The sequence below is a fragment of the Corapipo altera genome, unplaced genomic scaffold, assembly GCF_003945725.1.
Source record: "Corapipo altera isolate COAL_440 unplaced genomic scaffold, ASM394572v1 64, whole genome shotgun sequence".
Lineage (NCBI taxonomy): Eukaryota > Metazoa > Chordata > Aves > Passeriformes > Pipridae > Corapipo > Corapipo altera.
Window position 1 is genome coordinate 10,214,305 of NW_020884893.1, and position 15,947 is coordinate 10,230,251.

General features: G+C 51.9%; 1 protein-coding gene across 1 annotated transcript; it reads left to right on the forward strand.

Annotated features, from left to right (window-relative positions):
- Nucleotides 1-13: 13 nt before the first annotated feature.
- Nucleotides 14-14,548, forward strand: TTI1 (TELO2 interacting protein 1). Its single transcript, XM_027645778.1, has 7 exons — nt 14-2,308; nt 2,776-2,970; nt 3,752-3,900; nt 4,730-4,870; nt 6,272-6,476; nt 7,158-7,245; nt 13,306-14,548. Exons 1-7 carry the CDS (start codon nt 28-30, stop codon nt 13,538-13,540), a joined length of 3,294 nt encoding a protein of 1,097 aa, XP_027501579.1. The 5' UTR covers nt 14-27; the 3' UTR covers nt 13,541-14,548.
- Nucleotides 14,549-15,947: the final 1,399 nt, after the last annotated feature.

Below are 15,947 nucleotides of genomic sequence, written 5' to 3' on the forward strand. Positions count from 1 at the left end.
CCCGGTCCCAGGCAGGGCCCACCCGGCATGGCCGTGTTCGACACCCCGCAGGCCGCCTTCGGGGCGCTGCGCCCCGCCTGCGTGCAGCTGACGCGGGCGCAGACGGTGGAGAACGTGCGGCAGCTGCAGGCGCACCTGGCCGCGGTGAGCGGCGCGGCCCTGCAGGAGCTGCAGGAGTACGTGCTGTTCCCGCTGCGCTTCGCCCTGCGGGTGCCGGGCCCCAAGCAGGAGCGGCTGGTGCAGAGCCTGGTGCAGTGCATCTCCTCCGTGCTCGCGGCGACGTGCGTGAGGAAGCGGGAGCTGCTGCAGGAGCTCTTCTCCGAGCTCTGCACCTGCCTGGCTCCCCCGCCCAGCTCGGGCAAGCCCGCCCCGCTGTCCGAGGAGCTGAAGCTGGCCGTGATCCAGGCGCTCCACACCCTGATGCATTCGGCTTATGGGGATGTTGTCTTGTCCCTGTACCAACCCTCCACCCTCCCGCTCTTGGGATTTGCAGTGTCTTTGCTTCTGGGCCTTGCAGAGCAAGAAAAAGCAAAGCAAATCAAGATCTCTGCTTTGGAGTGCTTACAGGTCCTGGTTCTGCAGTGTGACTGCCAGGAGCACCGACACCTGGATGAAGAGGAGGCACAGCAATGTGGGGATCTGTTTGCTTCATTTCTGCCTGGGATTTCCATTACGCTGTCTCGGGTTATTACTGGAGACATCAAACAAGGTCACAAAACCACCGTTTCTGCCATCAGACTCTTCTATCTGATTGTTGGCTGGGTAATGTCTGATGCACAGCTAGCCAGAATCCCAAAGAGTAAGGAAAAGCTGCCAGTGGAACAAAGCAGAGTATCAGAGCTAATGGTCCATAGAGGACCTGACTGGAGTAAAAGTACTGCTCAAAAACTCTCTCTCCTCCTGCAAAAAGTGGTTGAATCTTCTTCAGTTCACCCTCACTGGAAGGTGAGACTGGAGCTGGTGGAACTGGTTCACCACTTACTGAGTAACTGCAGTCAGTCACTGGTGGACTCATTCAGTCACCTCTTAAAGGCCTTGGTTGGGCTGGTTAACGATGAAAACAGCCAAGTCCAGAGCAGGTGTAACGAGGTTCTGCGAGGCATCGCAGAGCAGAGGATCGTGGTGCAGAACAGGGCTCTTGCTGACGTCCTCTCCGAGAACCTCCATTCCCTGGCCACAGCCCTTCCTCGCCTGATGAACTCCCAGGACGACACGGGCAAGGTCTCCACACTGAGCTTGTTGCTGGGCTACCTGAAGCTGCTGGGCCCCAAGATCAACATCGTCCTCAACTCCGCGTCCCACCTGCAGCGTCTGTCCAAGGCGCTGGTGCAGGTCCTGGAGCTGGACGTGACGGATGTGAAGATCGTGGAGGAGCGGCGCTGGGGGCCGCCGGGCTCCTGGCAGCAGGGTGTGCAGAGGGGCAGTCACCAGAAGAAATACTTCCGCTTCTTCACGGAGGAGAGAGTTTTCCAACTCCTTCAGCAAGTGTGCCGTGTTCTTGGCTACTACGGGAACCTGTACTTGCTGGTGGATCACTTCATGGGGCTGTACAGCGAGTCTGTCCTGTACCGAAAGCAGGCAGCCATGGTCCTCAACGAGCTGGTCATGGGAGCTGCCGGGCTGGGAGTGGATGTCCTGCAGGAGAGGGAAGTCCCGCCGAGCGTGGATGATCTCAAAGGGTCCATAACGTCCATTCTGGATGAGTACACTGACCAGGCGAACTGGTATTTGATCACCAGCATTGACACAGAAGAAGCCAGCCCTGAGCACTCTGTGCAGCACTCAGGACTCGCTGCCCGTCCGGGAGGTCCGTGCAGCACCGTCCTCCTTCCATCCCCAGAGCCCCAGGTCACGACCCGCTCCATGAACAGCAACATCTGGCAGATCTGCATCCAGTTGGAGGGTGTGGGCTGCTTTGCTGCCGTCCTTGGGAAGGAATTCCGGCTGCTGCTGCTGTCAGCTCTGTACCCTGTGCTGGAAAAGGCTGGAGACAGGACTCTGCTCATCAGTGAGACGGCACTGGGGACACTGGCAGACATATGCGAGGCCTGCAGTTATGACTCGGTGCAGTGTTTGATTAATGAGAATTCTGACTATCTGGTGAACGGGATTTCCCTGAATTTGCGCCAGCTGGCACATCAGTCACATGCTTCCCAGGTCCTGGACACAATGCTGAGACATTCAGATGCAAGCCTGCTGCCACTGGTAGAAGACATTATCCAAGATGTCCTGTCTGCACTAGATCAGTCTTACAACAACCAGGCTTCCACTTTCCTCAGGGTCCTCCACTCAGTCATGACAGCTCTAGGTACCAAAATGATGTTCACTTTGTGTAACTCAGCCTTACTGTCACTGAGGGTGCTTGTCTTGGACCTTTCCACTTGCTGTGGGAGGTTTCATGAAGCCGAGGTGCTGTAGAGTGATGGCAACTGTGCTTTGCTTGGTGGCCAGTGCTCAAGCAAAGATCACCAGTAGCTTCCTCTCTCCAGTTTCTGTCTGGCCTGCAGCCTTGCAGGAATGTGGCCTTTTGTGGCTGAGAAAGGAAGGATTCACTGCTCCCATAAGTGTCTTATAGAAGTACCTGGAGTGTATTGCTTTTTGGTTTTAACATTCCCATACCATCAGGGAGGTGACGGGGATGTGACAGCAGGTGCCTGGATCAGCTGTGCCATGAGACATGAGAGACAAGCTCTTCTCTCAAGGAATCATGGCACCTTGCTGACTTGCAGGAGGGGATCGTGGCTGTTCAGTGATGTGTTGGTTCCTCTTTTGCAGTCCAGTGGTTTGAAATGTGCAGCGCTGAGGAACACCAGCAAAGGCAGACTGAGAAGGGGCAGAGCAGGACTCGGTCCCAGGGGCAGCACGAGGTGACAATGACAAGGCAAGAAGTGGAACGATTCTTCCTAGACTACGTGAGCCAGAAGCAGATCGCAGAGGGTGATGTTCCTGACACGGGGGAGGAGGAGGCAGGTCAGTACTGTGCGTGGCTGGAGAGGAGCATGTTCAGCTTGCAGAGAGACCACGACCTCCGAGGTGTCCCTTTGTCACATCCAGGACCTGGGACCCAGCTGACAGTCTCAGGTCTACTTTGAGATGATCTTGCTTCATGTAAGGTGCTGCTGGGTGTTCTTGCTTTATTCTTTATGAGGATGGGAGCAAAATGTTTGCAGATCAGGGCTTCTCTAGCTCTAAGACACGAGCACACTGTTTTTCCTTACCTCATAACAGGTCATTTGGGTTCAGTGCCAGAAGTTTCCTCTTTCCAGGATCCTACTGCATTTTCCTTGTCGTGTTCCTTTGGGAACCCCTGTGCCATTTTCTCCCGGCTAATGATGCCACCGCTCCCTTCTCACTTGGCCTGGGCAGGCACTGCAGACATTCATATGGGGAACTTTTTGTCTTTGCTGGGCTGTGCTGCAATCCTGACCTTTAAATACTTCATCTTTAAATACCCAGGCTTTTCATTTTTAATAAAAATCAATGGGAAGTAAGTCCATGGTGAGAAGAAACTGCAAATGTCAGACCAACTGCATTGTCCCGTAAAGCAAGCGAACCTTCCCTAGCCCCAACCCTCTTATCTGAACCTGACACTACCTCACAGAACTCAAGCATAGGCTTGACTGTGTCTAATTACACTAAAAAATGCCAAAGGCCTCACTCAGGAATTTTCAGAGTAGTTGTAGGCGGGTACTGCGATCTCCCAGAGCTCCCAAGTCATTTTCGTAGCTTCAGGACTGGTTTTGTCTTCCAGATGAGGTTCCTCCCCTTGCTAAGGCAGAGCCCAACAACTGTGACACTGACGGAGAAGCTCCACTGCCGATCCACACTCAGCTGGCCAGGGATGTGATGGAAAGGTGCATCCACTTGCTGTCTGATGGGAGCCTCCGAGTGCGGCTGAAGGTCGGTACTCGCTGGCTCTGAGGGGACAGATGGTGCCCACGAAGGGGCTGGTAGCTCGTCAGCGTGTGCACCGTGCACGTTGGGCTCCCTGCCATCCCCAGGTTCGTGCTGCCATATGCTCGAGCAGGACAGATCCTCCAAGCCTGGGCAAGAGAAAGGGAGACAGTTTTCTGGGAGCGGTTTGGGTTAGGAATGGCAGCCAAGCTGAACAGAATCTTGAGGGAGGCTTTGTGTTATGTGCCTTCCCTCGATGCTCGTGACAGTTAAAGTCTTGTGCCTCAGCCTTTGGTGGAAGAAGCAGAAGCATCTTTCTTCCATCTGGGCCTCCCATCCCCCTTCCTCAGGCTGCACTGCACAGGCTGATGAATGTTTTTGAAGTTGCTGGGGTGATGATAAGCAGGGCTAAAAGCCTGGCTTTTTTGTAATTATGAAAATCCTTTGAAGGTGGCCTCCTTTTAAAGTGCAAAGCGAGACAGAAAATGCAGCAGTGAGGCATAACCCAGATTCTCAGCCCAGCAGCCCCAGCTCTGCCAGGTGATCCTGCTGCCCCCACGGGATCTGAATGTGCAGTTCAGCCTGTGGGATCAGGCCCAGAATCCTGCGCTGCTCCCAGCCCAACTCTGTACTCAGCACAAGTTATATCACTGCAGTACTTGTCCCTTCAAAACAGGCCTGTGCTCTGAGCACTGTTCACTTGTCCCAGTTCCTGCTGCAGTAAAACCGCACCCTTTGCTATTCAAACCCTGCCGGCTTCCCGGTGGGATGCTGGGATCCACCTGAATGCCTGGCACTGCAGCACTCAGAGTCTGTTCCCTCCCCTCCTGCCCAGGTCCTGGACGTGCTGGAGCTCTGTGTAACTGTGCTGCATCCTCATGGAAACCATCTGCTTCCCATGGCTCACCGTGTCTGGCCAGCTCTCGTCACCCGGCTGATTAGTGACGACCCTCTGGCAGTGCTCAGAGCCTTCAAGGTATGGCAGGGACTGCCAGCAGCCTTCAGGCTGGGGCTTGGAAGGGAAGTGGCTTGAGCAGTGCTGCAGCTCTGGAGAGGATCCCCAAGCTTGTGCAGTGATGTTTAAATGGGGTTTGGAGCATGGGATCACCGCCCTGCGGTGGGTGGGCTTCTACCACTCCCACTGCAGCTGGTCCACGGGTGAACCCTTGGCACTGTTCCTGGGGGAAGCAGCAATGCTGGTGGTTGTTGCAGGGACAAACAGAACTGTTGGACAGCCTGAGCAGCTGTCAGAGGCACTGTACAGTGCCTTGCTGGAGCCACAGTCCCAGCACCCTCTTTGGAGGTCTCAGGCTGAAGATAAGGGAATATTTCACAATTGAGGAATTGGCAGGGCAGGGGAGAGGTTAAACAAAGACTTGACATTATTAAAGAGCTCCTGACCTTGTCAGCTGGCTACAGTCTCCTCCTGAGTCACAGGATGGCCAGTAAAGCATGTTTCCATAGGTTGCAAGCCCCAGGGTTTCACAGGGATTCATCTGCTGGGCAGAATGAGATTCATTTTAGAATTCTTCAGCATGAATAAAGAGAGTTTTGATTGCCCAGATTCAAGAAGCCACACACTAGAATTTCAGAGTGGCCATATCTGTCATGTGCCTGCCCTCAAAGAAGGGAGAGATTTGCTATACAAAAACTAATTAACTCTTGAAAAGTTCAAGTGATCATTACAATTAGCCACCCAGCTTGGGTTTTGTGTTATGAATTCCCCTCGGAGTGTCTTTCTACCTAAATTCCAAGACAAGTGTCTTATCAGTGCAAGGCAAACACAACGTAACCAGCATCTCAGTCCTGCACACTGAGACCATGATCTCAGTAAAGTTTCAAGAGAAATCAGCATTTTGGCCCCATGGATCCCCTTTTGTTTTTACATGCATTTAGGGCCATTCTCTACCCAGTTTGGGTTTGATCCTGGGCACACAAAAGTAGTGCTGGGTGCCCCGTGCTGTGGCAAATTGGCCTTTCTGCTCCCTTAGGTGCTTGGAAAGATGGGCTGTCTGCACCACAAAAGGGATTTAATGATATGATGATATTTAATGGCATTTTCCATCAGAGGCTCCTCCAGTAATTTTGAGTAAGACTGCACAGCTGCTCTTACCTTTACTGTGCTAATGAGAGAAGGGCAGCCCAGGAGGTCGGACAGGTGAACACTGCAGAGCAGGGTGCAGCTCACTCAGCCTCTCAAACATTCACCTTCTGCTCATTATGGGGAAACTGGAGCAGATGTGGTCACATTGCTCTCACCTGCAAAAAAAGTTCTCCAGGAAGAATGAATGCCTGAACCCCCTGAGCTGGCGTGGATCACTGAGCTCCTCCCAGGGCCATGTGTGCACTGCACCCCTGTAACTGATGTCTCCCTTAGGTGCTGTGTACCTTGGCTCAAACATGTGGGGACTTCCTGAGGCAGAGGTTCTCCAAAGACGTCCTGCCCAAGCTGACCAGTTCCCTCCTCAGCCAGGCCCCAGCAAGTGCCAGAGCTGGGCCCGTGTACAGCCACACGCTCGCCTTCAAGCTGCAGCTGGCTGTGCTGCAGGGCCTGGGCTCTCTCTGCGAGAGGCTGGACATGGGTGAGTACCAGGGCAAGCACAGGTTGTATGGATCTCTGCCAGCCTTGCCTCTTCTTTCATCTCAGCTTGCTGCATTCTCCTCCTACTGCCCCATGGGATTGATTTCTTGATCTTCTCCAGCCTGAGTCTGTCCTCTTGGGAGCTCTGTAAAGAGGTGCTGGGTGTACTTTACTCCCCAGGAGACAAATGGGAGAGAAGGTTCCCAGCACACGGAAAATCTGACGGCTCATCCCACCTGTGCATGGGAAGTGGGTTTGCAGTGGAGTGTCTGGGTTGCTGCTGGGCCATGCTTTGTTCTTACCTGACAAACTGGAGCCCAGATAAGAGTTCTGACTAGCTCGACTGATTCCAGTTTGGGGCATCTCTCTGGGTGACCCTTTAAATCCAGCACATCACACTCTTCCACTGAATGAAACTCTCAGAAATTCATCAGAGTTAAATTTCTGGAGCTGACTTTGATGAGGGAGAAGGTTTGCTGGCGAGTTGCTCTTTTCCTCTCAGTGCCCTTGATTGTTTTCCTGGCTTTGCAGCAAGATGCTTAAGAGGCAAGGTCAGAAGAGTTCCAGGTCAGACAGCTCAAAGGCTCAGAAGCCTCTTGCTGCCAATTTGGAGCTGATTCCATTAGGCAGCAGCCGCTGAGGAGGTCACCTCCTACCCTTCTTTCCTGTTCCATTTCTGCAGGCGAGAGTGACCTGAATAAAGTGGCAGATGCCTGCCTGATTTACCTCAGCGCCAAGCAACCAGTGAAACTGCAGGAAGCTGCCCAGAGGTAATGTCTCTCAAATACAGGTGTGTTGGCTGTACAGATAATGGGGAACAGAGGGAGCATGGTGATCCCATTCCTTTTGCACCTTTCTTGTTCTTCCCTCTGGCATGCTTGAGTCCTGTACAATGGGGTCTCTCATGGAAGTTTTCAGTGGTGAAGTATCATTTACTCCCTATAAGTGAGCTAGAGAGGTCAGCTGTCAGCTTGCTCAGAAGTTACAGATGACTTTCAGGTGACCTTGCAGTGCATTTGGGGACAGAGGGGAAGATTTGCTACTTGCTTTTTTCCTAACCCCCTCCTATGCCCGAATATTTGGGGCTCTTGGCCCACTGGTGGCATCAAACTGCAGAGGAAAAACAGCTATGGAAGGGGATGTGCCGGGCATTCCCTTGTATTTTATCACTTAATACCTTCTGCAGGCTGGGGGATTTACTTCTGTTATCCTTCCATTTTCCCCTGGCTCCTGTCATCACACCAACCCAGGCTCTGCCAGGTAAACTGGAGTTTGTTTGGGAAGCTGTCAGTCTTGGCACCACTGTTGCTCTGAGAAGGCCGGGAGAGTCTGAAAGAGCACAAACAGTTTAGGTGAACACACACCAGCTCTATAAAGTGTTGACAGACGTATTTTGCTGCTTGGTATACAAAATCCTGCTCAGCATGTTCCTGCTGTCAGGATAAGAAATCACTATTGTCATATGTTGTCACCTGGAACCAAGGCCGGAGATTTCAGGAGACAAAACGAGTCCAGTTAACAGAACACAGGACATAAATCACGAAGTCAGGCCCCTCTGCTGAAGGACGGGAGTGAAAGCCAGCCCCCCTCTTCCTGTGTGGCCAGCCCTGCCCTCCCTTGAGGGGAGGGGAAGCCAGCAGGTTCCGCAGGCTCTGCGGCTTTCACATTTCCAGGGCAGGCTGCTGGAAAGGGGAAGCAAAGGGAAGGGCATCCCATCCGTTCCCTTTCACAAAGCACAGGCTCCCAGGGGCGCAGGGGCTTTGTGTGGCCGGGCAGCAGTTCAGAGCCGAGCACTCTCCGGGGCCGGAGCATCCCTTTGTTTGTATCCCCGCGGGGGTGGGAGGAGGTTTATTTTTACCTCGGAGGCTTTCACGGCAGCACAGCGGGCTCCGGGCGGCGTTTGTTCTGCAGAGGGGCTCTGAGCTGTGGGCGTGCAGACCCTTACGGCAATAAAGCGTCGTTCTGTGCCGGCAGCACTGGGTGGAAGGCAGAGCGCCAGGATTCATCTAGATATTTGGAATCTGAGGCTTTTAAATCATTAACTAAGCAGCTTGAGAAGCTGTGCAATTCCCCCTACCCCCCCAGCAGGGGTGGAGGGAATACAAAATGAGCCCTTTTAGAAGCTGCACGCTGAAGCGAGCTCACTTGTTGGAGGAAAAGGGCAGCAAAGTTCAGGGCAAGTAGAGTTTTTCTCCTGCATGTTATTTTTATTCCATTTAAAGGGGAAAATGCCATATGTTTTGCTCCTCCCCCCACGCCTTTGATGCACCATACATCACATGTGTCACTGAACCAAGCTGCTCACAGAAGTCCTTGCTCTCTCCTCTTTAACTCCATTGACTAGACATGTGTATGCACTGAGGCATGCATTATGACTGGCCTGACAGTAACCATGCACATGGCAGCACTTGGGGGCTTCTTTTGGGGTTTATTTTTTTGGTTTAGTCTTGTGTGATCCCTGCTCTTGAAGCCTGGATGGATCAGAGCTAATGGTATGACACTCACTTTTAACTATAGTACTCTAATACAAGGTTTCAGCTTAGAAAAGTCAAAATTAGTTTGCACCATAAGAATCAGCTCCAGCACCTGGATAAAAATCACCTCTCAGCCACACTTCAGTTTCCATTCTCCAGCTGCTGAACCACCCCATTGCTGTAAGTTCTGGCCCTTCTCCTTCCTCTGCATGTGCCTGAAAGTAATCCTGCAAACTGACACAGGCTGTCACACATAAGGCCCTTCCCATCTAGGCAAGGGCAACATTATCAGACTGATACATGAGAAATTCTGCATTTTAAATGATTCTAAAAACAGATAGACCAGAACTAATCTTAGCCCCAGCCTGAGTGCCAGCATACGTCACATAACTCAGCTTTATCACTGCAGAAATCATATGAGGTAAAAGGATGTTTGGAATCAGCTTGCCATAGTGATTTACACTAACTGGCCTTTGCTCAGCTCTTTGGATTCTTATTCAACTGGTGGGTTGTGACCTGTCAAGAACAAGGTCAGGACTCAAACAGTCAGTTGTAGCTCCAAGCACCCTGCACTGTCTCTGTGAGGATTTTGTAGGCATGCAATGGGCTGAGCAGGAATTTTTGGCCAAGGTGCTAGAGCCACAGTAAAAAAGGTGGGGGGAAGGAAAAAAAAGAGTTTGGCTGTCATCCATGGATGTTATCATGCCCCAAGGAGGCTGCTTAATCCCATTTATGGGACCCTGTAGTTTTATTAGATGAAGCAGTGGGAGTAAGTGATTTTTTGTAACTGCAGCTTCATGCAATACTCAACAGGCAAGAATAGATGCTGTGAAAAAAAGAACTCCAGCATGTCTGAGAAAGAAAAAATGGGACAATAACAATAGGTTTTACTAGAAGATCACTGCTGGGGCTATTCCAAGAGAGTATTATCCAAAGCTTTTTTAAAAAACCAAACAAACAACAAACAAAAAACCAAATGCAAAATCCCCAATGAGACCAAACCTAGTGAAGAACAGTTTGGGAATTCCAGGGGGCACTAGATAAGTCTTTACCTTCACTGAAGATGAACCAGTGCAAAGGGTGGGTGAAGTGCCCAGAAACACTTGAGCAGCAAAAGGGAGTTTGTGGGACCTGAGCACTGGGAACAAGGTCAGGGGAGCTGGTGAAAGCTCCAGTATGTAAATTTAAGCTTCTTGTCAATTCATGAAGTTGTGTCATCCCTGACAAGCTTTTCACTCCAGGAAATAAAACCTTGAAGGAAAAGAGATTAAGAAATTGCCATTGGCCTCTGTCAAGACTGACTGGTAGTCTTCCATTCTTTCTGTTTCAAAATTTACACTTAATTCCTACTGAATGTTTACAGCCTGTGAAGTTTATGTTTGGCCTTTCAGTCAACAGTCTGGATAGGAATGGGGTTTTTCCCTCCCCCTAGATGCAGAAATAATTCTCCCAGTTTTTACTGAAGCCTGTGGTGAGCTGTATCCAGTTAAACATTGAACAGGGATGAAAAGCCAGGAGGCCTTGTCCTTCAGCCAGCCTGGTCACTGTGATCTGGCTTTGCTTAGAGCTTGGGAAAAGACAAGGAAATGAAATGCCCCAGCTGCTCTGTGCTGGTAGAATAAGTTCAGTACACCTGGGACAAATATGAGCTATTTTGGGACCTTTTGAGATACCAAGGTTGATTATGCAGCTTACCTCTTTTGGTTTGGTTGTGTGGTTTGCAGGATACTGATTGTCAGCTGTCATTCCCAGGCTGGGCTGAAGCACACCAGAACAGCCACCTGCACAAAGCAAAATTCAATAAAGTGATATTTAAGAAAAAGAAGAAAAAAGGCAACAATAGAAAACAAACTTGGATTAACCCCAGGATTCTTTGCTATGGAAACAGGTTGCTTGGAAACTACCCCAGAGTTAGTTTGAAAATGTAAAAGTCAAGTTGTTCTTTAAGCTGCAGAGCACTCCGGGCTATCAGAGATAATCACAGCCTCGAGCCATTATGGGCACCAGAGGCAGCAGTGCTCCAAGGACCGGATAATCTCTGAGGGTCGCTCTCCCCCGGAGCAGCTGATTGTGGAGAGGTTGGAGAGCAGAGTGCCTGTGCTGGGAGTGTAAGAGCTACAGCTGTGCGTGTGCTGGGGAGCAGCAGCCACCTGAACAGTGTTCCACATTCCCATGTTTACTTCCTAGCTGTTCACCACCTTTGCCCAGTCCTTTCCCAGCTGTAAGGAGCGAGGATTTTCTTTCTACAGCTGCCCACCAGCAGCAGCCCATCATAAACTGGGGGGAAATTCTGTGACCTGGTGTTTGCTGGCAGAGCTGTGTGCTCACGCTGGCACAGCCAAGCGAGCACCAGGGACAGGGCTTGGAGAGCTGGAGCCAGGATATCAGTGGTGTGAGCTCTGGACCCTGCCCCTGCCAGCCAGCCGGTGCCTCCCTTGGTTTGGCACAGAGCCAGGCCAGTCCTCCCCTTCCAGTCAGCAGAGCTGCAGGAACAAAGCTGGTGGAGCAAGGAGTCCTGTGAGCTCACCTGCATCTGGCCATCCCATCCCACAGAAAAAAGTCATGTTGTCGAGGCAGCTCTTGCCAAGCCCAGCTATCACCGTGGAGCACATTCCTGCTGGCTCCTCTGGAGCAGGCAGATAGGCACTGCCTGCACCTTTGGGAGGGGATGCTGCCAACAGCTTCAGTGGTGATATCTCCCCTCCTGCTGTTCAGAGACCTGCACTGAGGGACAGGCAAGGTGTAAATGGCAGAGAGGCAAAAGCAACAGCTTTGGTTACTGGTAGAGTAACAAGTCACACATCCACAGGGTTATTGTGAAGAGGAGAGGGAGCTTTCTTGTGCCTTCATCTCTTCTGTGCTCTTTCAAGTTACCCATGGCACCACACTCCCTTTCAGAGGAGAGCTTCTCAAAGGGATTTCTCCCTGCTTTACACAGGAAGCAAGCTCACTTTAGGGATAAAAGTCCTTCAGGGAGAAGTTTGGACAGCAATCAGGTCTGGATTCTGTGTGGCTTTTGTAGCAGGTGATCTTTGCTTTTAGAGAGGGGGGTTCAGTCCTGTGCTCCTTGGGGGAACAGAGACAGACCTACATGATTTCTCTTCCCATTAGCTCACTGAGCACTGCTGTTCTCCTCATGGCCCCATGATTTCAGTGGAAACTGGAGAACTGAGTCTTGTGGCTGGGCTTTACTGGAATCTTGGAAAGCTGTCCCGTAGGTTTGTGGAGTGCTCACAGAGCACTCAGCACCAGGCAGGTAGAGGCCTTGCAGGGCTGTCAGGGCAGCCTGCAAATTCCAGTCTAATTTTGTCCATGGCACAGCCAGAGAAGTTAATACCCGTTAAGCCCAGTACACCTTCTGAGCATTAAACCCTGACACAGACCTAGCTAAGCCCAAAGGTTACCGCAGGGAGAACTGGCAGAAGTGGGTGGGTAAGTGTAGGTCACAGAAATCAGCAGTTTGCTCTTCAGCTCTCCAGTTTCCTGCTCTCCAGCAGCAGCTGTGTCCCAGCAGCTCAGCTGGAGCCCAGTATGAAGGGCATGCTGGAAAGGCAAATCCCATCTTAAGGGGGTATTGAAATGCAAAGTTAAAACCATCAACACAGCAGTAAAGCCGTGGAGGAAGTTGTGATTCTTCTTTTCCTTCATTCTGTTGTTAACAAAGGTTTTGTTTTGTTTCAAAATCCTGCTTTGTGAAAGGTGCTGTGCAGAAGGAAGAAAATTTGTAGGCAGCTGATAAGGACTTGGGATGGAGGGAGACTTCACTTGAGCAAAAGTCCTCAAATACAGCATTGAGCTTCCCCTGGGGTCCAGCCCGGGCAGCTCTCCCAACATACCCTTGGGTTTCTCACCTCTGAAAGGGGACAGAGACAGAAGCTCAGATGGGTTAACTCCCTCACTCCCCAAATATCAGAGGGGGTGGTGAACAAAACAGACAGCTTCTTCTAAGATCTCTGCAGCAGCTGTTGCTCAAAAGATCCCAGACACGAGCAGCACATGCTGGGGAGGTGACTGCAGGGCTCTGCACGTGGGACAGGCTAGTTTAGAGAGGCTTGTGCCAGCAACAGCCCACAATGCCAGGGTCAGTTCTGCACCAGCTGCTTCTTTGATGTCCATAACGGACTGTGGAGCATAGTAAATATTTTCTCCCATGTGCCTGTAGCTGTGAGACACAGAGCTGCCTTCTCTTGGGCACAGGGGCCACTGCACTGGCCTTTGTAATGAGCTGCTGAGTCTGTTCAGCTGCCAGAAGTCACCAATATCAGAGTTTTCCTCAGCTCTTCATGACTCTGTCGAGTGCCAACCAAAAGGCCTTCTCCTTACTCTTCTTTCCTTTCTTCCTTCTGTTTTCCACAGCGTTTTCCTGCACCTGATGCAGGTGGACCCTGACAGCACGTGGCTGCTCCTGAACGAGGTGTGCTGCCCTGGGCCCTGCGAGCCCCCCCACGCCAGCCTGCGGCCGGTGACGCTCGGCGGGATGGGGCGGCCACGGAACGAGCTCACCGACAACGTGCTGCTCCTGCTGCAGAGGCTGCAGCAGCAGGAGAGCACAGGGCCAGGGGCCAGCACACGGGAGGCATCTCCCCCCTGACAGACCCACACGGCAGCCGGGAGGGGAAAGAGGAACCACCAGGACACAGCTCACCTGGGAAAATGCCGTCATTGAGGCCCCAAGTCTTTCAGGAGCAGAGGAAGGGCTGCCCAGTCCGGGGCACTGGCTGAGACACCTCATGGCAGAAGGTTTGGTTTTTGAAGCACTGTTTGAGGATGAGGGGGGTTCATGACCCTGACTTCTCCTGACTGGTACCTCTCCAGCACCATGTGCAGAGAAAACAGCACATCTGTTTCAAATTCTTCAGTATGAAGAGTGAGTCATCTTCCAGAAATTACTTCCTGATCCTTGGGGGGTGCCACTTCAGCACCCCTCACACCCCTCTGACCTCCTCACAGCTGTGATGATCCCTCCCATTCTCAGCTGGACAGCAACTGCCAGGTCAAAGCAAAAGCTTTTTCTTGCCTTAACCCTTTCCAAGAAGAGAATGTGGTTTGGGGTGCACTAAAAACCTGTTCTTTTTAAAACCAGTTAATCTCAGACAAAGTTAAAGTGCATTTCCAATAAATTTCTCACCGGTGTTACTGGCAAGAACAGTGTGTCCTCTCAGAAGCATCGGGGCTGCTCCTCACAGCTGTGGTTTGCTGAGACTGGCTGGAGACCGCTGAACGTGCTCTGCTCCCCGTCTCACCATCTGTGAGGTTCTGTAGAGAATCAGCCAGCCCTGATTTACACCTGGGAGTGATTTACGACTTCTCCTGTGCCCAGGTCACCTGGTTCTCTCAGGCCATTTCAAACCCACCCCCCCCCAAGGAGAATTAGGTGAAATATCTACCTGTTCACAGGCACTGCTCTGCTTGGCTGCTCACAAACCTCACCGACTCCTGGATCCCTCAGCTTCACCCGAGTGGCTCCTGGCAGCAGGCAGCCTCCTAACACATGAAGTTCTATGCAAGGGAAGCAAAAGGATAGATCTTGACTGTAAATTCAGGAGCAAGCTCAGAAACAAACAAAAAACCCAAAGCAATAAATGGATTGTTACATGGAGCAGGCTTTGTGCTTCAGTGCTGGGGATCCTGGGTGAGCATCCAAAACATGTTTCTGCTGGAGGGGGCCCACCTGCCTCAGCTGAGATTACCTCCCCTCATCTCCCTGGTTTTATTCAGGCTTTACTCCTATTTGCTTCTCCAGGGAAAACACAAGTCAGTGGCTTTTTACCTAGTAGAACAGGGCTGCAGGTCAGCTTTATCCTTTTTTAATATCTGTTCAGTGCTTAACGCTGGTTGGGTTCTGTACAAAGGAGCCTTCAGAGCTGGTCTGACAGGGCAGGCAGGGAGGTGAAATACTGCCTTTGGTCTCCAAGCACCCTTGGGGCTGGTGCAGTTTTCTGGGTTGTTGTAGCACTTGATAAAACTCATCCATCAGGTGCAGATGCTGAATCCAGCCTGGCTCTACTCGCCTCTGCAGCAGTGGGGGCTCCGAGGACCCAGCCTGCCCGTGCCAAGGCTCACCATCCTGCAGGACAGGCACAGGATTTGAGGGCAGCACTGTCCCATCACTGCCCAGTGCCCAGGAACCAGCCATATCCCCCAACCTGGGCTCTGGCACAGCTGACTGCACTGAGACCCCCAGAGAACCACAGCACCAATGTCTCCCAGTGCTTTCCCCATGGCCTCAGCGGGTGGGTGTGGGTGGCAGGAGAGGCTGGCCTGCCTGTCACACAGCCACCTGTCACAGCTCATCTCAGCTTCGTTATCGCCCCTGCTTTATTGGAGGCAGAGTAAATTGCTTTTGTCTGAAGCAGGATAATGGCCGGGAGAGAGACTGTGTGGAAATGGCATTTTCATGAGGCTGGTTCCTCCCCAGCAGTGACTTGCATATTTAGCTCAGCCCCTTCACAAGCCCAGGGGCTTCACTGCTAGCACCCTGCTCCCCTGGCTCACCCCATTCCAGCCACTCTCCCTGGGGAGAAGAAGCCAAGAAACCCATGTCCAGCCACCTCCTCCATGCACAAACCTGGATAGGACCATGTGGGACCCCCACACCCAGGGGCACAGTCCCACACACAGCTCCCAGCACCAGGTGCTGTTGGGCCCCACACATAGACCCAGCAGGGTCCTCTCCTCCAACACCTGCTCCCAAGACTTCATATAAGCTCAGCAAAATTAATCTCTTCTAATAAAACTTGTTATTGTTAAAGCTCACCTCCAGGTTTTACAAATCACTAGACTGTGCAGCAATTTGTTTACTCCCCTTTTGAGATGATTTGCAGCCTCCTGCCCTCCCCAGCTTGTCTCTTGCTCTTCCTGTGGACTGTGTTTTGCTGCACCAGTGACCGATGCCTCCTGATCCCTCTCCTTCCAGCAATCCCATCCCCTGACTGGAAGAAGCCAAGCACAGACCCAACTCCTTGGCCCTGCCAGCAATTGCTATGGCACAGCCACCA

What these genes read in the sequence shown, in the direction of transcription:
- TTI1 (XM_027645778.1), top strand. Translation starts at nt 28, where the DNA reads ATGGCCGTGTTCGACACCCCGCAGGCCGCCTTCGGGGCGCTGCGCCCC. An exon ending in CACGGGGGAGGAGGAGGCAG is followed by an intron (nt 2,971 to 3,751) that starts GTCAGTACTGTG and finishes TTTGTCTTCCAG; the next exon opens with ATGAGGTTCCTCCCCTTGCT. An exon ending in CTGCAGGAAGCTGCCCAGAG is followed by an intron (nt 7,246 to 13,305) that starts GTAATGTCTCTC and finishes TGTTTTCCACAG; the next exon opens with CGTTTTCCTGCACCTGATGC.